The following is a 22,545-nucleotide window of genomic DNA, read 5'->3' on the forward strand; positions in this document are numbered from 1 at the left end:
TCTCTCTCTCTCTCTCCCCCTCTTTCTCTCCCTCCCTCCCTCCCTCCCTCCCTAGATATCTATATTCACCGTTGGGCAACTGAGGCTGGATGACTGGAGTCTGGTCCTCTCTAGGGACCAGCAAGTGAGTAGAAATAACACATCTTTGGAAGAAACGCCCTCTGCATCCGTGGAGCTCATGCAGGAGGTGATGCCCTATGGGCCACTTCAGGCTGGATGACGTGGGAGAGGGGCAACAAGGAAGGTATACAGGGAGCACCCATCTTTTAACATCTCCATCGGAGGCCCAGAGCCCCCCCCCTGCTAGATATTTACTTAAAAGAAATAGAACAAAATGAAAACAAACAAACTTACACACACACATTCACAGAAGCCTTGTTCAGAATAGCCAAGTGCTGGAAACAACCCCCACTGTGACGTACCCCCACAGCGGGCTGAGCAGTTAAAAAGGACAAACGATCAATAAGCGGATTGACAAGCGCGGCAAAGACCTGGATAAGCAGGCACAGGAAAGCACGTGATTGCATTCCAGAGCAGCAAAACCAATCACAGCGATGGCAATCACAGCAGTGGCCGCCTGTGAAAGAGGCACTAGAGAACTTTCTGGAGCCAACAAACGTTCCCGATTGGGGTCCTGGTTACAGGGGTGTATATGCTTGTCACTCATTAAACCGTAAGCTTAAAACCTGTGCATTTTGTAGTATGTAAATTAGACCTCAAAAAGAAGCCTATTGGGACAGGAGATCTGTCACGGCCGGTCTGGATGGCATCCAGGTAGGGCATGGGACACCCAACGTGAGCCTCCGTCAACGCCCCCCAAACACCCAGCTTACGTCCAGAGCCTCCTCATCCTTTGAAGCTGGCCCTTCTCTCTTCCTCCTCCTGGATGGGGAGCCAGTTTCCGATGGGGTCTGAATGTTAGACTCCAAGTTCTTGAGCAGACTCTGAGTGTCATCCTTCTGAAATCCAAAGGTGGGGTGGGGGGAACACATTGAAGTTGGTCAGTCTAGCGCCCCTGTGCCATCAGCCATCAACGCCCCACTCCCAGCAGTCACGGCGGCTCATCTCTGCTCCCTGCCTGGCCCTCTGTGTGCAGTGCTTCCCCCCACCTGAAGTCAGGTCCACGTCCTTCAAGACTGCCCAGGTGTCACCCTCCTGACAAGCTCCAGGTGTCCTCAGGACCTGGAGGCAACACTTGGATCAGAGCTCCTTCCCTTGCTCTTCTGAGTTGGTGCCCTCCTCCCTGCTCCTGTAGCCTGCGAGCTCCTTGGGGTGGGGTAACAGCTTAACATGGAGAATGACACATACATATTAAAATTCATGTTACCGCCTATAATGTCACTGGATAATTTTTAAGAAAACATCTTAAGTAACTTTAAACTATAGAATGGTTTCTATTGTGAGCGACAGTTGAAATGAGATACAGTTGCTCATAACTTGTGGATTTAATTTGCCTACTTGCTAAAATTTATTTGTAATCCCCCAAACTGACACTTGGGGCACGTTTGTGGTCCTTCCTGGACACGAGCAGAAATGTGAAAAATATGAGTGGCCCGATGTGCAGTTTCCAAGTGAGATTAAACAAGGCCACACTCTACCTTCTTGCCTCAGCTCATACTGCAAACAAATGTCCTTTCCATATGCTGTTTAGTGCCATTCTTTTTTAGCATTTTTGTGCTTTTTGCTGGTGATTTTGCTGTTGAAAAGGACCCCTACGTGCAGCACTGAAGTGCTGTCTAGCGTTTCTAAGGACAAGAAGACTGTGCTGTGCCTCATGGAGAAAATGCATGTATTAGATACGCTTTGCTCAGGCATGAGTTATAGTGCTGTTGTCTGTGAGTTCAAGGTTAATGAATCCACCAGATGCTAAATAAGGCATCTTTAAACAGAAACACACATAAATATATGTATTGATTGGTTAATGAAAATACTGTGACTGGAATCTTGTAGAAACAAAACCCTGCATCTCCTCTGGGAGCAATGCTTCAGTGTTTGCTAGTCCTGCATTTGCACTGATTTTATAGAACATAATTATCTACTGTACTGAACATCCTATTATGCCAGAGACACTTATCAAGCCCCTCTTTGACCACTGGCTGCTCATGGTTATAATCTTGAACTGAAGAAATATCTTTGTCATTGAGTTAGTCACCAACAATTATAGAGCATCTACTCAGTGTTAAGCCTTACTCTAGTCACTGGGAATAGAGTAGCAAACAAAACAAACAAAGCCCCTCCCTTCATGGAGTTTACTTTCTAGTGACAGAAGAGAGACATAAGCAAACAAAGAAATAAACGTATAGTATGTCGGAGGTGTAAGTGCTATAGTGAAAATCAGTGGAGGATGGGGGAATGGCGAGTGATGGGAGGGGAAGCTCTCTTGGACAAGGTGGCATTTGAAAAGCAACTTGAAGGAACTGAGAGAGCAAGCCATTCAGACATCACAGGGACAAACATTTCAGGGTGAGGGCATGGCAAGGGCAAAGGCCCTGAGGCATGAGCATGCTCAGTATGTCCAGGGAAGCCCACGTGGCTGGAGCAGTTGGAGGTGGGGTAGGCAAGGTTAAATGATGAAGCCAGAAACTTGGGGGCTGTTTGTTTAGCAGCCGTAGCTGACCAGCACAAGGTTTCTACAGGGAAGGACCTGGTCCGATCACTGTAAAGACTCCAGGATAGAAACCTCAGTCACCCCAAGGGGGAATATCAGATTTTTTTCCTCCCCAGTTAAAAATGACCAGGAGATCAAGGGTCACCAGCCATTTGAGGGCAGATTCTCATATGAAAGACAAACTCCAAAACAAACAAAAGGAAAAAGCAAGCAGGAAATAGACACTTCGTGGGGAAAACATTGTAATATCCTTAGAGAGCTAAAAGAAGATATTACATTCACAAAATAAGAACAGGATAGTATAAATATAGAATAGTCTTAGGACAAAAAGAACTCTTGAAGATTAAAATATGAAAAACTCAGTATAAGTATAAATTTGAGAAAAGTCTCCCAAAAGACAAAAGAGATCAAAAATAGGAGAGAAAGAAGATAATCAAAGGCTCAATTCAACCAAAAACTGATAGGAGTTCTTGAAAGAAGTAACACAACATAGAGAAAGAAAAAGTCATTAAAGAAACCAAGGAAATGAATTTCTAGACTGAAAGGGGCTTCTGAATGCACAGCACAATAAGTAGCATTCGACTTCCACCAAGACCTATCCTGCTGCATTTCACATACTGGAGCAAAGAAAGCCTTTAAGATTCTACCGAGGAACAAAAGAAAAAAAAAAGATTCCATGCAAAATATCACGGATCAGAATACAATCTGATTCTTCAACATCAACAATGAAAGCTGAAAGACAAATGGAGAAAATGCCTTCAAAATTCTGGGGGAAAATTACTTCCAACTTGGAATTCTATAACTTAACTACTCTAACCAAATTAAGTATAAAGACAGAAGAAAGATATTTTCAGACATAGAACTTCTCAAAAGAACTTCCACCTATCCCTTTCTCAGAAAGCTACTGGAGGATGTGCTCCACCCAAAGGAGGAAATTAGCCAACAAAGACAGTGCAGGGGATCTTGAAAGAGAGTCTGACCCAGGAGAGAGGTGAAGACGTTCCAGCATGATGGCCCCGAGAGGTCCCAAGGGTGATGGCAAAAGCCTACAGCAGCTGTTTCTTAAACTTTAAGAACAAAGAGACCATGGGATGGCTTGTTAAACACAGCTTGCTAGACCCACCTCCAGAGATTCTCATCAGTGAGTCTGGGGTGGGGCCCAAGAACTGCCATGTCCAACGAGCTCCCAGGTGAAGCTGATGAGGCTGATCTGGTTCACTCTGAGAATAGCAATGGTCTAGAGGCAACCAGCTCAGATTGGATAGTTCAGAAGCTTTCTGGGAGAGGTTCTTCTAGAACATAAAACTGATCAAATACCTAATGTATTCAAATGTCTTGAAAGAAAATGTAGACAAATGCGGGAGAGTTTACTGTTAAATGAATGATAAGTACACAGAATCTGAGCAAATGAAAAAAACAGGTGACTATTAATTTCAGGGAAAACAAAGTGTGGTGCAAAAAAGGAAAGTAACCATAAGCACAGCAGATCCTTGGCTGACAGTGAATTATGTTTACAGAATTGTAATAATGATAACACCAAATAATGATTTAACCAAAATTACCCCATAACCACATAGGGATGTGGTGGTGGTGGTGGTGGATGGGGAGGGTGTAAATAGGAAGAAGGGGAGAAAAGAGAGGTCAATCACTCCCCACTTCCACAATGGCAAGTCAAGCAGCCATGCCAGCAGATTATTTAGATGTAAAGGACCAAAATAGCCGGCTGATCAAGAGTCAAACAAGATGGCTTCTGAGAAGTGGGATATAGTTGCAAATAAACGTTTTAAATTATGTTCATGCGTCCCTTTGATGCAAATAAAAAGTTTTAATGATGAAATAAATAAAACTAAAAAACAAAATAAAACAGAAACCACGAAGGGTAAGTGGTGCAAGATAGAATTATGAGCTGGGTGACCTGGACCAGAGGAGGAGAACAGAGAGCCCAAGACCCAAGAGGGAAGAAGTGTCTGATCCAGCCTGAGGTTAGGAACACTTCCCTCCATGAAGGATGAGTGGGACAAGAGGCAGAGAACAGATGTGCAGAAGTGCAGAGACATCTGGGGATCAAGGGGATTCTGGGTGGCTGGATGCATGGGCAACCGTGTGTTAGGCTGGATGCCCCAGGAAAGATCAGTCACTTTATGTACCACGTGAGGAAACTGGATGTGATCTTGTATAGGCAACCAGGAGCTACTGGAGGTTTTTAACCAGGACAGTCATATTCTTGGATTTGCATTTTAGAAACAGAGACTAGAGGCGGGAGACAAAGGGAAGGAGGATACTTAGAAAGGAGGACTGCAAAGATCACATCCAAACCATCAGAAGATCCCATCAGCCTTACCCTTGAGCCAGAGCCTCCTCCACGGCTACAAACCTGATCTGAGCCACCACCACCCTCAGCTGGACTAGTGCAGCTGTGACTGACCGGCTGTGCAAACCCAGACAGCTTGGTGAGTCTCTGTCAGTCTCAGCTTACTCAGCTGCAAAATGGGCTGCTCTATGGTCTGAATGTTTCTGACTCTTTCCCTCTCAATTAATGAGTTGAGAAATTCTAACCCTCAAGGTGATGGTATTTGGAGGTGGGGCCTTTGGGAGGTGATTATGTCATAAGGGTGGATCCCCCACAAATGGGTTAATGCCCTGATAAAAGGGGCCCCAGCAGCTCCCCTGCCCCTTCCACCACGTAAGGACGCAGTGAGAAGTCAGTGATCTGCAATCCGGGAAAGGACCTTCGCCAGAACCCAACTCTGCTGGCACCCTGATCTTGGACTTCTGGCCTCTAGAACTGTGAGAAATAAGTTTGTGTTGTTTATCAGCTACCCAGTTGATGCTATTTTTGTTATAGCAGCCCAAACAGACTAAGACAGATACTAACTGCCACCTTACCAGGTAGCGGATGATTAAACGCTCTGACTTAGGGGTTCAGACAGACTGCAGTTGAAGTCCAGCCACTGTTCATCATATGACCCTGGACAGAGAACAACCTTGCGGGGCCTATATGTCCTCACCTGGAAAGTGAGGATGACAGTCCCCCACTCAGAGGCTTGGAGAGAGGATACAGAAGCAAATGCCTGCAAACCCCTGGCAAGGAGCCTGGCACCCAGGAAAGGCTCTCACTTGTTACTTCCCTCTTCACACAAGGAGCCAGTGTCTCTTAATCACCAGCGGGATGTGACAACCTCAATCTTACCTACAAACATTTTACACTATGTTAATTTCAACTTTTATCACCCCTTTGCAGCATGACACGCCCCTGAAGTTACTTTCCATGTGAGATGCTTACAACTGCTTGGACACATCCCCTTTTCACATGGGCCAGGAATGGGGGAACAAGAGTACACCACCTTATCTCAGATCCCACCAGACTTCATCCCTCAAAGAGGTCAAAGCTGCAGGGACCTAAAACAGTGATCACACCAACACTGATGGAATGACTGCTGTATGCCCAATACCTCCACACAACATCTGATTCTATAATGACAGCTGCTATATGAAGCATCCATTAATCCCTTTCAGGCAGCCAGCTGGGACCAATCCCAGTCACCCCCAATATAGTGGCTTTGGGGTTAGACACACGCCTGGCATTTGGCAAGTTATTTTAACCTCTCCGTGCCTCAGTTTTTTCATCTGCAAAATGGGGACATAAATAGAACAAGCCCACAAAGCTGTTTTGGAGATATGATGAGATAATTTTCAGGTAGGAGGTGTAGGTCAGCACCCAGCCAGAATTCAATAAATGCTAGCAGTTTTCATTTCCCCACCACAGAACTCATGATGGGGCTGTGTTATAATCAAATGTTTACTTGTAATCTGTCCACCTCCATCTTCCTCCAGAGGCTGTGAACCTCCAGGGACAGGAGCTGGGTTTATCCTGTACACTGATGTGGTGTCTAAGCCCCTAGGCGGTGCCTAGCAATAGAAGGTGCTCAGCAAACTTTTGCTGTGTTGGTGGAACGTTGAATGCGTGCTGATGTAGCCGCTGGGACTCAAGAGGGGCTAGCTGGGTAACCCACAAAGCAAGGAATTAGAACGGACATCCAGGGAAGGGGAATCCCCTGCTCTCTTGTCCACCACGCTGAGCTCCGCCCATAAATCCAAACCCTCAGTGCTACAGATGAGAAGACTGAGGCCTGGAGGCCTTCACCCGCTAAGGTCACACTGCGTTATCAGATGGAGCAGACACTCTGGGGAACTGCAAGCCTTCCGTCACTTGGCCGGCTCCCTCTGAAATCACTGTCTCCAGCCGCCTCCCAGGGCAGAAGGGGAATCCCCTAGGGCAAGACCATTTGCGTGTGATGCCCAAGATCAAGCTCAAGTGGACGCAGAGCAGGGGCTGGAAGCCCGGACCCCGGAGCCCAGGAAGACCGCGTCCACGCGCCCCACACCCCGGTTGCCCGCTCGGCCGACCCACCTGGTGCCGCAGACGCGGGCGGGCGGCGCGGCAGCCGAGCCAGAGGCCGAGGCCGAGGCCGAGTGCGGTGCCCAGCAGCACGGCGGGGACCAGGAGCGCGGGCGCCGGCCGCACCGCGTCCCGGCCCAGCTGCAGCCGCGCGTCGCTCCCGCAGGTCGCAGCGCCGCGGGCCATCAGGGGAGCTCAGGCTGCCGGCCCGCCGCATCCCGCCCGCCGCCGCGCGCTGCCCCGGCCGGCCGCTCGGCGCTCCATCCCCGCCAGGTCCCCGGCGGACCTGGTCCCCGGGGGGCCAGGGGCGCGACGCGCTCCGCCGACTTCTCCGGCCTGTGCAGCCTTCTTCCTCCTGCTCCCCTCCTGCTTCCAGGCGCTGCCCAATCGGAGGGAGGAGCCTGGACCGTCCGCCCAAAACTTTGAGCCACCCCCAGCCTCCAGCCCTGCCTCTGCACTGAGCATGCCCGGCCGGAGGCGTGCTTCTCAGCTAGAGCGACCTTTTGGGAGGAGTCTTGTTTTGCACCGGCCTCTTGACTTCCAGAGGGGGAGGGGACCCCAGCGAGGAGAGAGTTGCTCGGTTAAGTTTATTGAGTGCTTAGGATTTGTTAAGCATTTCGCCTGATGATCCGAGTAACTTTCTTAACAGCCTTCTGAGATGGACACTGTGATGTGCTGGTCCTCCCGAGGAGGATCAGGGTCAGCGCTAAGTGATGCAGCTCTGACTCAGCCTTGCTCCTGACCTCTACCAATTGGCCCTCTTTGGACCGCACAGCCCCGCCCTGCCTCTGAACTATTTTCTTTCAGGATGGTCAATTGCTTTCGCCTAAGACTATGTGCGGGGAGATTGTTACATCCAGCGCCTGCTAGCCAAGAGATGCCGCAGGGTCCCTCATTTACTCAGCAGTTCCAGAGACCCTGCTGTTTGAACCAGCACCAGGGCAACCACCAACCAGACAAGGTTGAACAGTGAGGATCTCAGAACTGTGTGGGGAGATAGAGAGTTCAGCATCTGTTCTTTCTTTAAGCAACATTTACTGATGCTAGCTCTCGTTCTAGGTGCTGGGATACGCGTGTGCTCTCACATCCCTAACCTTTGGAGCTTAATTCCCTATAAGGGCCCGAGCAGGGGTACCATGGGGATCTGTTTCAACAGAGAGGAGTTTTGTGTCCTTAACCTAGACGTCCAGCTCAAGTTTCTGGTTTTTCCATCGTTTCCTCTTCACTCCTTCCAAGTTGGCGAGATGGGGACTGTTATCTAAATTTGCTTTTTATAGATGAAGAAACTGACAGCTAGACAAGAGAAGTGGCTCATTCAAGGTCTTGCAATAGGAAAGGGGGCAGATATATTCACACCTGTGTCTGTCTGGCTTCAGGACTCACAGTCTCTGTCATGCAGTACTTCTTAAATGTTTCCTTGGAAGCATCTCCAAGGCTCCTGGGAACACGTATGAGGGCAATAACCAGAAGTTCTTGCTGTATGCTGGCTATTTCTTTGGATATCAGGCATTTTTTTTTATGTAGTGTTCTTTGCATTTTATTTATTATAAACTTAGTTGAATACTGAAATCATCTTTTTAATTTCTCACTGTCTAGTAGAATTAATGCTCCAGCAATATGCTAGCATTTATTTTAAAAACAAATTTTATTAATTAATTTTATTTATTTACTGGCTGCATGGGTCTTCGTTGCTGCATGGGGACTTTCTCTAGTTGTGGAGAGTGGGGGCTACTCTTTGTTGTGGTGCATGAGCTTCTCCTGTTGTGGAGCACGGGCTCTAGGTGCACAGGCTTCAGTAGCTGTGGCATGCGGGCTCAGTAGTTGTGGCTCACGGGTTCTAGAGCACAGGCTCAGTAGCTGTGGCACATGGGCTTAGTTGCTCTGTGGCATGTGGGATCTTCCTGGACCAGGGTTCAAACCTGTGCCCCCTGCATTGGCAGGCAGATTCTTAACCACTGCACCACCAAGGAAGTCCCTAGCATTTAGCCTTTGGCTTTGTCTCACTCTTGGCACACGCTGGGTACCCCCAAGGGCAGTGTACCCCATGCAGAAGCTTGGCTAATAAATTCTCAGCTTCCAAAACCCCATCGTCTTGTCCCTGTCAAGTCAGGAAAGGGCTGTCCTTGGAAGGGCAGGGGAAGGAGAGACAGGCATCAGGCTTTCTGGCCTGAGGCTGCAGACTGCATGACAGGCTGCCCTGCAGGAAGGCTGCAGGAGGCTGAAGAGGCGTTCGCTGTCAGTCAGGGCCCAGGGGAGTAACAGCCCTGGGGGCATGGAGAGTTCTGGGAGTGTGCTCAGATGCTGCCTTCTGGCTCCAGACACCAGCTCCCGTATTTTTGGTGCCTCAGAGAGGTTCCCCAGTGGCTTACCTGACTACCTGCCCACCTGCCCACCCCTTCCTGCTGGGGGAATGTGGGGGTGGGTTCCTGGGCACCTTCAGGGGCTCATCGAGAGCAAGGGTTCCCGCAGCGGGAACCTCACTGGGTTGGACACAACCCAGCAGGATGTGAAGAGTAGCCTTTCTCTCTGGCCCCTGAGCTGCCAGTTTCCCTCCCAGCCCCTCTGCTTGCTGTCCTGTACCCCCATGGCCCTGCCTCTCCAAAAGTTTCTCAGTTCTCTAAGAGGGGGCTGGTGGACCTGGACAGACTGCAGATTCAGCCGGGCTGTGTGAGAGGGAAGGCGGGCTGGAGGAGGTGGGTCTGAGCTGAGATTTGGAGAACGGAGTAGGCATTAATGGCTGGGCACTTGGAGGCCCTGAACTCTTTGGGAGCAGGAGTCGCCCAATCTGATTTTGGTAGAGCCCCCGGGTCGGGCGCGAGCAAACCCAAGTGTGGCCACCTGGCGCCCGCCGCGCCAGCCTGGCTCCCTCCCTCCCACGCCCGTCTCTGTCCTCGGCCTCCTCCCCGCCCGCCAAGCCCCAGATGCCTGTGTCTGTTCCAGAAAACTTTCCGCGGAGGCTCGCACTGAGCATGCTCGGCGGCGGGGCGGGCCTGGGGTCCGGAAGCGGCCCCAAGTCGGCCTGCCTCCGCCACTTTTGGGGTTGCAGGTCCCGGGCGGGCGATGGGCTCGGCGGGAGCCCGAGGGCGCGCCACGTGGGTGCTGGCCGGGGGCCTCCTGGCCGCCGCCCTGGCGCTGACCGCGGGGCCCGAGGACGGAGGCCGGCTCCCCGCGGGCCCGGGTTCCCCCTGGCGTCCCCTCGGCGCGCAGCCTCCCCCGGATCCCCGCTTGGCTCCCGGGGCGGGACCTGAGCAGACTGCGCAGGTAGGGAGGGCTCGCCCCCCAGTCTCAGGTCTGAGTCGGGAGGTTTGGCTTCACCTATACCAACTGCGAGGAGGCCCCTTCGGGTTGGGGAAATTACCCGAAAGGGAGGGAGGGATCTGAGTAGATGCCAAGCGTGTTCCTTAGTGGATCCTGCTTGTGGCCAGAAAACTCCCTGGAAAGGTGGGGACAGCAGTGTGGCTGGTGACTGTGCTTGGACCTTGCCAGCGGCCAGGTCGATCCCCCTAACCAGCCTGAGAACCCTGTGACTTAGGGCAGGTCGCTTCACTTCTCCTGCCTTGGTCTCCTGATCTGTAACTATTGCAGGGTCTACCGCAGAGAGTTTAGAGGAGTTCATGAATGTAGGTAGAGCATCTGACACAGGTGAGTTCTCTGGGAATGTGTAGCAGTTGATAAAAGGCACTATTGCTGGAGTTTTCTGTGACTGCAAATTTAGCCACTTTCTACTTCACCCTGCCCCTGCCTCTGTGGTCGCTAACTTGGGAGGGCACAGAGCTCTGCCTGTCACTGCAGATTTCCCCTCTCCCTTGGCCAAATCTGGTCACCCCTCTCCCTTGGCCAAAGTCCCCCCTGCCTTTTCCTCCTAGTTAGCGCTGATGTCTGCCCGCCAACCCCTCGCCCACCCTCCTGCATCCACTAGGTTCAGTCCGTACCCCTCAACCTCTGGCCTTTGATGATAGTTTCCTCTGGGCCACCCTTACCCCTTAATTTCCCATCCATTCTTCCCCACACGTCTAGGTGACCCATCCAAGGTGTACAGCGGACCACTCCCCCCCACCTCCACCCCCACACCTGGCTTGCCCCCCCTTTCACCCTGACCCCTGTTGCAAATCCAGGCTTCTGTTCGCAAGAGTGTCTGTGTAGTGATCTGGCCCATGGCTGCCCTGTGGTCCTCCCAGCCCTCCCCCAGGGTCCGGCCCCTCTTGTCCTGTTGAGTTTTCTACCTGTAGACCCCAGGGTGCCTGCTACAGTTGCTACAGATTTTTAGGTCTCTTAAATGAGAGTCCCTTCACTGTCTATGACTGGTTCTTAGGTTTTCACTAGGGAAGACAAAGTAATAATGCTGTGTCAATTTTCTGAGCTTTTATAAAAGTCATGGTGAACATTTTCACGAGGTCCTTTCACCTGCTTCTGTCTAGTGTGGTGGGAAGTATCTTATCGCTGATAAGAAAGGCAAGGCCCAGGGGATTCAAACCCCCAGGCCTGTCCTATGCTCTCACTCTGGCCCCCACGTTCACAGCTCACTCACCTGTCCTCACCTGCCCTTTGCTTTGGGAGGCCAATGCCAGAATATTCACGTGGATGCTTGCTGGTAGGCTTTAAAAAGAGTGCTTTGAAAACTGGGATATAAATGCTCACATTAACTTATTATCTCTTCCTTCCTGCAAAGGGTGAGCTAATAGCCAGTTACAACCATTTCCCAGATGTTCTAAAACTGCTGTGCCCAGTACGGTGTCCCTGGCCACATTGTGGCTGTTGGAATTTAAACATTTCAGCTGCGTGATGGCCCCATGTGTGAGCTGCTACCATATTGGACAGCCCAGACCATAGCACATTCCCACCATCCCAGAAAGTTCTGTCGGGAGTTTGTCAGAAGGAGAGAAACAGTGAAGGCTTGAGTGGACAAGAGGCTTCTGAGTGTCTATGGAAGGCCCTCTAGGTGCCAGACTGCTCTGGGTGCTTGAGATACAAGAGAACAGACAGTCTCTGCTCTTGAACCTGCATTCTTGGGGCAGGAGAAAGACACTGAATGGTGTTCATCTATAGTGTGGCAGTTGGCGGTCAGACTGTAGAGAGAAATACAGCGGGCAAAGTGGACTGGAAGAGATGGCCTTGAGTGCCGTCTAGACAGGGTGGTCAGGGTAGGTGTTTTTAGGAGGTGAGAGTTGAGCAGAGCCCTGGATGGAATGAGGGAGGGGCACGGGTGCTTCTGGAGAAAAACTTTCCAGAGTAAGATTGTAATGCGGAGAAAGGCCAGAGGTGAGATGTACTTAGTGTGGTCCAAGACCAGCAAGGAGGCTGGTGTGGCCAGAGCAAGGGTGGGGGCAAGAGGTGAAGCTAGAGGATGAGGAGGCCAGATCAGGAAAGGCCCTGTGGACCATAGTTAAGACACTGAGTTAGATGGAAACCATGGGTGAGTTTTGAGCAGAAAAGTGACTTGCTCTGACTCGTCTTTTTAAACCATCCCCATGGCAGGTGTGGGAGCAGAGGATAGAGGGCAGAGGTGGAAATAAAAATGAAGAGAGGAGGCAGGTGGGAGACCAGGTGGAAGATGGAGGTGAAATGGACCAGGGTGTTTAGTGGAGGGCTGCTGAGGAGTTGTGGATTGGGCCTATGTTTTGAAAGTAGAGCTAGGGGATTTTCTGGGATTAGATGTGGGTCGAGAGAGAGGAAGAGAGGATCAAGGATGAAACCAAGGACTCAGGCCTGAGCAGATGAAAGACTGGAGATACCATTAGCTAATATGCAGAAGCCTCGGGGGCCACCCTGGAATTGTGATTTGGTCTTGTTAAGTTTGACATACCTATGAGGCATCCAGGTAGAGATGTACAGGAGAGTGGTGGATGGGTGAGTCTTGATCTGGGGGAGAAGTCTGAGCTGGAGATCGATATCAAGGGGTTGTCAGTGTACACATGCCTTTAACCCCAGAGGGCCTGACTGAGTTCCCCTTGGGAGTAAGCCTGGTTTGAGAAGCATGAGGCCCTAGGGCAGAGGCCTGGAGTAGCACCAGGGCCAGGCCAGGAAACAGAAATGATCCAGCAAAGGAGATAAGACCAAGGCCGTGACCCACAGGTCAAGGGAGGAAAGTATGTCAGGGAGAGAGGGCTCCCCAAAGATGTTCACATCCTGATCCCTGGAACCTGTGAGTGTATTACATCACATGGCAAAGGGAGATTACCATTGCAGATGGAGTTCAGGTTGCTAATCAGCTGATCTTATAAAAGGGAGGTTATCTTGGAACATCCCGGTGGTCCCAGTGTAATCCCAAGGGTCCTTAAACATGGAAGAGGGAGGCAGGAGAGAGTCAGAAGATGTGACATTGGAAGGTCAGAGAGATGCACTGGGAGGCCTCAACCCCCTGCTGCTGGCTTTGAAGATGGAGAAAGGGGCCATGAGGTAAGGAGTGTGGGCTGTCTCTAGAGGCTGAAAGAGGCTCCCCCGGAGCCCCCAGAAAAGAATGCAGCCCTGCAGGCACTTTGATTTTAGCCCAGTGAGACCCATGCCAGACTCCTAACCTCCAGAACTATAGAGTAATAACATGTGTTTGTTTTAAGCCACTCAGTTTGTGATGATTTGTTACAGCAGCCATGGGATACTCATACACTCCCATGCCGAATGTTGCTTGTAGAGGTCATGGTGACCTTGTCAGGATCTGTGTCATCTTGGAGATGGGGATGACGAGGGAGCAGAAGGCTGGATATTGAAGGGGGTGTCTATAGGTGGTTGGCGTGGTCTCCGTGAGAGCAGGCTGCTCATGGTGGCCAAGGAGCCCCCAGAGGGGCACCCCTAAGCTAGTGACACCCAGGAACCGGCGAGACCTCAGGGAGCCACAGCCAAGGGTCCCCAAGGGTCGCAGGTACCAGGGCCACCAGAGGGCTTCCTGAGTCATTTGCTGTGTGGGATCCTGCCCCACCCGCTTGATTAGAAGCATCTGTTGGGAAGGGGGCCTTTGTCCCTCAGTGAGGTCAGGGGCCTAGCCCAGAGCCTGCCATGTGGCATAGGCTGGGTGAAAGGATGGATGGAAAGTTCCAGGGGCAGGGGTCGTACAGGCAGACGTGTGTGGGGGGTTGGGTGGCCCATGGTACCATTGTTCGCCCCAGAGACCTCACGAATGAATTCTAGTGTTTTTTCATTAGCAAATTTTAGTTTTTAGAACAGTTTTCGATTTTAGAAAAATTGTACACATGGTACAGAAGATTCATAATATTCCCCCCAACACACAGTTTGCCCTTCTGTTAGCATCTTACGTTAGCCAGGTCCATTTATTACAGGTAAGGTCTAACCTTGATATGCTGTTGTGAAAGTCCATAGTTTATTCAGATTTCCTTAGCTTTTGTACCCAATGTCCTTTTCTGTCCCAGGACACCATCCTGGACACCACTTTACATGTAGCTGTCTCATCTCCTCAGGCTCCACTCCTCTGGGACAGTGTCTCAGACTTTCCTCGTATTGAGGACCTTGGCAGTTTGGAGGAGGATGGGGCAGGGATTTTGCTGGGTGCCCTCTGTTGGGATTCATCTGGGTGAATCTAGCAGCATGATTTGCCGCTGTTGGTGTTGACCTTGAACTCCTGGCTGGATCGGTGTTGGCCAGGTTGCTCTACCGTGAAATCAGCACCCCTCTGCCCGCCCCCGTGCTGTACTTGTTAGGAGGAGGTCACTATGTGCAGCCCGGATGGATCCTCTTAGGAGATTTTTTTTTCCTGCCAGATGACAGCCAAGACTTATTCCATCCACATCAGTGTCTGACATACGGCATTCTTCTTCTGAGGCAGCAGCATCTCTTTCCTACCTTGTGGGAGGCACTTTATGGACTAGTGGCTGTCCTAGCCACACACACCTGTCCGTGGGGGTCTCGGGGACAACGTTCATGTCAGAGGGGAGGGGCCTGGAAGACCCCAAAGGAACAGGCATGGCTCCCGTCACTTGGTCTCTATCATTGTTGTTATTGCTGTTGTTGCAGTGACACAGGGACACATGACAAGAAATGACACAATGCATGTGGCGCGGAAACAAGGGACCCCCCCCTTTACTGCACACACACTCGGTCCCCAAGTCCCCAAGGCTAACACTTCCGCATGCTCTTTTCTAGGCTTTTAAAAATAACACGTGGTTATGATATTATATATTATATTGTTAAACGTGTAATTATATATTAAATGTATAAGTAACTAGTAGTAAACATATTGTTAAATATCTACATATACTTACAAACTACTAACTCTATATGTATTAATAAAATAACTACAAATAAATATACTTTACATAAAAATAAAGATACATATATGTAGGTAAATATCATTATTAAATGTATAATAATATATTAAATATATAAATGTCATTTTCATTAAATGAGACAGTATTATTCATAATTTTGTGACCTCGTGATCTCACTTGATATATCGTAGAGTTCTTTCTAGGTGACATAGATCTCCTTTACTTATTTATTTATTGATTTATTTATAGTTGTGGTAAAACATACGTCACAGAATTTACCCTCTTAACCTTTTATAAGTGTAGGGCTCAGCAGTGTTAAATACATTCACACTGTTGTGCTTCCATCTCCAGAATTATTTTCACCTTGTGAAACTGAAACTCTGTCCCCATTAATCAACAACTCTCCATTCGCCTGCCCCCCAGGCCCTGGCAACCACCATTCTACTTTCTGTCTCTGTGAATTTGATGTACTGCCTATAGGTGGACTCGTACACTGTTTGTCTTTTTATGACTGGCTCATTTCACTTGGCCTAATGCCCTCGAATTTCATCCATGGTGTAGCCTGTGACAGCATTTCCTTCCTTTTTAAGGCTGAGTGGTATTTCATTGTACGCATGGGTCACTTCTGCTCATCCGTCCATCCATCCATCCATCAATGGACACTGGGTTGCTTCCACCTTTTGGCTGTTGTGAACAGTGCTGCTGTGAACAGCACTGAGCCTGGCCCATTTCAAGGGCTCTCGCCAAGGCCCTGTAATAATGATCATGGCAATGAGAATAATTATTATTATTATCATTATTTTATAGTGGAGGAGTCTGGGCCTCTCCGGGGCTCAGCATTGCAAAAAGGTGGAGTGGAGGGGTTGACTAGGCTCCGTTTGGACAACTTTTCATCACTGAACGAGGTGAAGCAAGCTGGGCGGAGTTCTACACTTTTCAGAGGAGGGATTTGAGGCTCAGAGAGGCTGAGAGACTTGGCCAAGGACACACAGCGGATAAGTGGTTCCAGCTCGAATCCAGTTCTCCAGACTCCCAGGCTAGTGTGTTATATGCCACTCTATGAAAATTTGCAGGATCTTGGGAATTCAGAGGCTTGAGGCTCTCCCAGCATCACAGGGTTTGTGAAAAGCAGAGTTGGGATTTGAACCCAGGTCTGACTGTATGAAATTTCCACTGTACTGTGCCGCCTCCCTAGACCCCAGAAGTGCAGTTATGTCATCCTGTCCTCAAAAGCTGGTGGGGATGGTTGACTTAGAAAGATTTACATCAGACTTCTGGATAAAAGTGCAGCTCCTCTCCACGGGTGCCATTTACAAAAACGACTTTCAACCACTCCTAGTGTGTTCTTTATTAATGTCTTTGTGCCTTTTGACTCTTTTTAGGACTTGCCCCATGGGATTTGGCCCACTGTGGAAAGCTCTCACTTTACAACTGCAGGTAAGTTTTTCTTCTGGTTGATTTTTTTATTGATTTGACCATGAGAGACAACCATACCCTAAAGCCATAGCCCTCCTACTTCTGCCTCCCTCACACCCTGCTCACCTGCGTACTTTACAGAACAAGGCAGTGTATCACCTCCTACAGTAGCGGGCTGGAGCTTGGGGGTACAGACCAGAATTCAGGGTAAGGTGGTCTGTCTTGAATCTCCCCTGAAGGCATCTGATGAAAACACAGAATGTGTATATTAGCCAAGTAAATGAGTTTCTTTTTGCTACTGTAACAAATTATCACAAATTTAGTGGTGAAAACAGTACCGATGTATTCTCATTTAGTTCTGGAGGGCAAAAGTTCAAAATCAGTTTAACTGCTCTGAAGTCAAGGTGTTGGCAGGGCCCCACTCCTTCTGAAGCCCTAGGAAGAACGCCTTTCCTTCTCCAGGATCTGGAGCTATATTCCTTGCATTCTGCAGGTCATGGCCCCTTCCTTCAGCTTCTAGGCCAGCAGCATAGCATCTTGCCTCAGCGGCCACAGGGCCTTTTCTTCTGCTCGTCAGATCTCGCTCTGCCTCCCTCTTTACAGACACCTGGGATTACATTTATGGCCCCCTAGGTAATCCAGATTAGTTCTCCATCACAAGGCCCTTCATTTGATCACATCTGCAGAGTCCCTGTTGCCATATAAGAGAACATATTCACAGTTTCCTGGTATTAGGGCCTGGGTGTCTTTGGGGACTATTATTCAGCTTACCACACCGGGTGACAGAAATTCAACTGAAACTAACTTAAGCAAAGAGGAATTTGTTAGTCCTTATGACTAGACCTCACAGGTCCTGGGCACTGCTGGATGCAGGAGCAGTGTTCTCAGGGCTCTGCCTTTCTCTCTCTCTCTTTTTTTTTTTTATTGCGGTGTAGTTGCTTTACAGTGTTGTGTTAGTTTCTGCTGTACAATGAAGTGAATCAGCTATATGTATACATACATCCTCTCCCTCTTGGACCTCCCTCCCACCACCACCCCCCATCCCACCCATCTAGCTCACCACAGAGCACGGAGCTGAGCTCCCTGTGCTATACAGCAGGTTCCCACTGGCTCTCTGTTTCACACATGGTAGTGTATGCATGTCAGGGCTCTGCCTTTCTCTTTCCATCGTGGCCCCTGCTTTCCTCTGGTGAGTGTGATTTTCAGGAACGTTCTTTCCATGTGGTGAGAAAGCCAGCCAACTGGCTGCCCCGGACTTTCAGGAGTCTGACTGCTGTCACTTGCAGAAAGGAAGAGACTTCCCAGTAACTCAGCAAATGTTCAGGGAAGACCAGTGGGGGCAGCTTGGGTCCCATGCCAGTCCCTGACCCTGTCACTGAGCTGTGGGGGAGAGTGTTCTGAGTTCTGCTCCCCCAGGGGATCAGGATGGGCGGGATCCAGGTTTGTCTGTATAGACTAAGAATCTTACTGACTAGTCGGGGTGGGTGGGGTGGGGCTGCCCTTCAGGGGTCCTGGGCAGGCAGAATAGTCTTTTTGTCCAGAATCTGCTCGGCACAGATTATGAAAACACCTCTTTGTTTTACACCAGAGATAAACATTTTTCCTGGGGAGTTAAAAGTATTGTTTTATATCTTTTGTTACTCTCTGCAGTCTTTACATTTTACAAAATCCAGTGTTTTCATTTGAGTAAAATAGGTTGAGGTGATATCACTGTAATCACAGAGACCTTTTAGCTACTGATTAAGCAGACTTGTTGGTCAAAGGGAGCACAGTGTGCTAAGGGCTGTGGTTGTGAGAGCAGCGGGTGGAGGACTAAGGCCACTGGGAGGGCTTCAGGGAGGGCTTCCTGGAGGAGGTGCTGCTCAGCTGAGTCCTGAGGAGGGGCAGTTAGCAGGACAAGGAGATGGAGGGAAGAGGCTTCCAGGCATGTGGCAGCCCAGAGGCGAGGGAGTGAGGGTGCATCCAAACACCTGCACAAACAGTACAGATGACCCACATGAGAGCTGCGCTAGTAGGGAGGCCACTGGGCAATGAAGCAGTAAGTGGTGATGGTCACTTCGGAGCTTGACTTCCTCCTATACTGTCTGTGGACAGTAGCAGTGGCTGCCTTGTCAGGTCTTCATCAGAGCCTGTGGCTGAGCCTTCCGAGGCCCTGGAGGAGCACGGACTGTAGTTGCCTGCACCAGAGATAAAGCCGAGAGTGGCCTTAGGATTTTATATCCAGAAAGTATCTCAGGAAAGCATTTGTCCCTTAGCCCAAGGGGCTGGGATGGGGTCCAGAGGTGGGTGTCCTGTTCCATTTGTGTGATTGACTCAAGCAATCCCGACGGAGCAGCCAGCCTGGGAAAGCTCCTGCCTGTTTCCATGGTGAGGCCAGTCACTTCCCCGACACTCACCTTTGTCCCCATTCCAAAGTCATGAACTGAATCAACCACAGATACTATTCTAGGAAAAAGGATATTGATTTTATCTAGAATTCCAGTTACAGGTCCTTTTTTTCCCCCTAAATTTTATTTTTTTCCTACATATATTTAGAAATTCTATAAAAAGTGTTCAAAAGCACTTTTTTTTAAATAAATTTATTCTATTTAATTAATTAACTTTTTGGGGGGCTGCATTCGATCTTTGTTGCTGCAAGTGGGTTTTCTTTAGTTGTGAAGAGCGGGCGCTACTCTTCATTGCAGTGTGCAGGCTTCTCATTTTGGTGGCTTCTCTTGTTGCGGAGCACGGGCTCTAGGCACACAGGCTTCAGCAGTTGCGGCATATGGGCTCGGTAGTTGTGGCACACAGGCTTAGTTGCTCCCACGGCATGTGGGATCTTCCCTGACCAGGGATCGAACCCGTGTCCCCTGTATTGGCAGGAGGATTCTTAACCACTGCATCGCCAGGGAAGTCCCAAAAGCACTTCTAAAGACCTTGCTATCAATACTCTGTAAGAAAGATTGAATAACAGGATTCTTTCTCAGTCAATATAGGTTTGTATTTGGATAGAAGATAAATGTTGAAAAGGCACAACTCCACAATTCAGGTCACTTCAAAATATAAATTGACAGAGTGGTTAGATGACTTCCCCAAGGACACAGCTGGTGAGTGACAGAGCCAGGATTCGAACCCAGGGCTGTCTGATGCCAGGTGTGTAAGAATCACCTGCGGCTCCTCCCTTGCCTAGCGGGTCAAACTCAGCAGGTCTGGGGCGGGGCTCAGGAATGTACATTACAGCCCACAGCCCAGGTAAGGAGCACACACTTCAAAAAACACTGTCCTTAAGCTCTGTGCCTCCCAATGAGAACCTCTTCACCTTCTTGGCAAAGAGATGATAAAAACATTCATTCTTTCACTCACTTATTCACTTACTCAGCAAAGGTTTTCCAAGTGCCTTCCACTTGCCACGTGGTTTCCCTCTGGAGTTTAACCACTACCTTTCTGTATTATGTAATGCATGTGTATTGGTATTTTGCAGTGGAACCACCATTTGGAATGAAATTCAATAAGAAAAGTGAAGTCTTTAACCCACCCCCGATTTCTGCAGCCTCTAGTGGGCCGTGGATTCATTCCATATTTGCTTTTATACCCTCATGGCCCAAGAAGACCTTGTTTAAAAGAGAGTCTGCTGTAACACACCACCTGGTAAGTAACATGTGCAATTCTTTAAAAGACATATCAGAAGTTATAAAGAAGCCAATTTTGGACCATATGTGTAGAAAATGTCACAGGCTTTTGTTCCTCCAAAAAATATATTCTTCCTCTTTCACTAAATATAATTATCGTTGGGGAGCAACTCCCTTTTTCTTTCCGGAGAGCTGCTTCTTCTGTACAATCTACAGCATTTAGATGAACAGGATGCGTAAATCTAAGCATTAGGCCACCTCGTCTGCTGGTTCTAAAGCAGGGCAAGGGGTCCTGTTTTAACCAGACTGATTCACTTGCACCTGTTATAAAAACACTGCTAACAGAGCTAGGTGTTTAACAAATATTTTCTACTTGCCAGGCATGAGGCTTAGCACTTTCTATGCATAATCTCACTGGAGCCTCATTACAAATTTCTTAAACAGTTATTGTTTTTATTCCCGTTTTACAGATAGCAGATGAGGATTGGAGAGATAAAGAAGTTTGTTCAGGATCCCACAGGTCGAAGTGGCAGGGCCAGGATTTGGAGCCCCTGCTCCTGCTGTTCTTCATATTCTGTGTAATTTGTTGGCTCCACACAGGGCTGACTTTCACCTAAGCTTTCATGACTTAAAATGGCTTCAGTACCACTGGGTTCAGCCAACAGGCTCCCATGGCCACAGGCCCCTTCTTGGCCCCTGGCTACGTTTGTATTAGTTTCCTAGGACTGTGTAACAAACTTCTACCAACTTGGTGGCTTAAGACAATGAAATTTATTCTCTCCCTGTTCTGGAGGTGGGAAGTCAAGGTGACAGAACCGTGCTGTCACCGGCGGCTCGTAGGAGAAAAGCCATCCTTGTCTATTCCAGCTTCTGGTAGCTTTCCTTGGCTTGTGGCTGCATCACTCCAATCTCTATATTAGGAATCTCTGGAGAAACAAAACTGATAGGACGTGTGTGTGTGTGTATGTGTATAAATATATAAGTGTATTTGTGTATAAAATTTCCTTTTCTTTAGGGGAAAGCTCAGTCTTTTCCGTTAAGACCTCACCTGATTGGGTGAGACCCACCCACATTTATGGAGAGTCATTGGCTTTATTCAAAGTCCACTGACCTAAACGTTAATCTCATCTAAAAACACCTTCACAGTGACATCAGGACATGTTTGACTACATATCTGGGTACCATGGCTCTGCCTGTTGACATGTACCATGTACTGTCACTCTTTTTCCACCTTCTTGTGGCCTCTTCTCTGTGGGTGTGTCTTCTCCTTTTCGGTCACCAGTAAGGATGCTTGTCATTGGATTCAGGGCCTCGCTGAATCCAGTCCACCTAAATCAGTAATGATCTCATCTTGGGAGCCTTGGCTTACTCACATCTTCAAAGACCCCTTTTCCAAATAGGGTCACGTTCCCAGCTTCTGGGCTGTGGGACGTGGAGCTGCATTCAGCCCACCGTGTTGGTCATCATCTTTCCAACCCCCTCCAGTGACAGGTGACTCGACCCCGCTCACGGCAGCACCTCCGTGCTCCATCCCCACTCCTGTGTGTCTTTGCCCAACAAGCCAGGTTTATTTGATTGTCGTTTGCAAGATGCTGTGTGGGGATCAGAAAAGTAGAAAGCCAGGTGCCTGACCTCAAGGACTCGCTGGGGTCCCAGTACGTCAGAGCGTGAGGGTGGGGCTGTGCACAGAGACCTCAAGCGGAATCAGAGGCCCTGGCGGCTCGTGCTGCTGCTCGCGGTCAGTGTGTCCTCGGGAGCACCGCTTCCCCTCTCTGCGTCTTTGTTCATCTCTGTACAATGAGAGGGTCACGCTCTGGAGAGCGGGTGTTCACTGTGGGAGAATCATAGGATATGGAGGCACACAGCCCGGCGTGGAGTCCAAGCTCCCTGCCAGTGTGGCCTTGGGCCAGTGCATTTACCTTCGTGAACCTTAGTTTCCTCATCTGTAAAATGGGAGATACACCTGGCACTTGGGAAAGAACAGCCGTTGTTATGATTGTTGGTATCACTGAGAGCTGCCGTGGTCAGGGGTTCAGAGTACAGCTCCACTCACTGCAGGTGGAGGTGGGCAGGGCAGACAGCGGGGAGGCATGGCCTGGGGTCATGGGGCACGCGGCAAGGGCAGAAATGAACAGGTACCCGTTGTGATTACGAGGGGCAGTGGGGCTGGCGTCTGGTGGGCGAGCCCTGGCTTTCCATTGGTCTCCTTCCAGGAGAGCCATCGTGGGGCTGGAGGAGTCCAATCCTGGGTGGAGGCTCTGCCCATTGATGACAGATCCAGCTCACAGGAGGCGCTCC

At 49.5% G+C, this 22,545-nt stretch overlaps 2 protein-coding genes across 8 annotated transcripts in view; one reads left to right on the forward strand and one right to left on the reverse strand.

Moving 5' to 3' along the window:
- EVC (EvC ciliary complex subunit 1) overlaps positions 1-7,384 on the reverse strand; it is an 84,072-nt gene extending 76,688 nt beyond the window's left edge. For all 6 annotated transcript variants that reach the window (XR_009048815.1, XM_057706232.1, XM_057706234.1 and 3 more), the window contains exons 1-2: positions 7,020-7,384; positions 834-959 (exon numbers count right to left, since the gene is read on the reverse strand). Coding sequence is in view for 5 of the 6 variants with exons in the window: in XM_057706232.1 (XP_057562215.1) it covers positions 834-959; positions 7,020-7,193 (300 nt within the window). In the remaining variant the exon portion in view is untranslated. The remainder of the gene's footprint in view (positions 1-833; positions 960-7,019) is intronic.
- Positions 7,385-10,010: 2,626 nt separating this feature from the next.
- Positions 10,011-22,545, forward strand: part of EVC2 (EvC ciliary complex subunit 2) — a 146,857-nt gene continuing 134,322 nt past the window's right edge. For both annotated transcript variants that reach the window (XM_057706637.1, XM_057706638.1), the window contains exons 1-3: positions 10,011-10,268; positions 16,606-16,660; positions 20,100-20,266. In XM_057706637.1, coding sequence (XP_057562620.1) covers positions 10,068-10,268; positions 16,606-16,660; positions 20,100-20,266 — 423 coding nt within the window. In that variant the 5' untranslated portion in view covers positions 10,011-10,067. The remainder of the gene's footprint in view (positions 10,269-16,605; positions 16,661-20,099; positions 20,267-22,545) is intronic.

This window comes from Hippopotamus amphibius, chromosome 13 (genome assembly GCF_030028045.1).
Source record: "Hippopotamus amphibius kiboko isolate mHipAmp2 chromosome 13, mHipAmp2.hap2, whole genome shotgun sequence".
In the NCBI taxonomy this organism is placed as follows: domain Eukaryota; kingdom Metazoa; phylum Chordata; class Mammalia; order Artiodactyla; family Hippopotamidae; genus Hippopotamus; species Hippopotamus amphibius.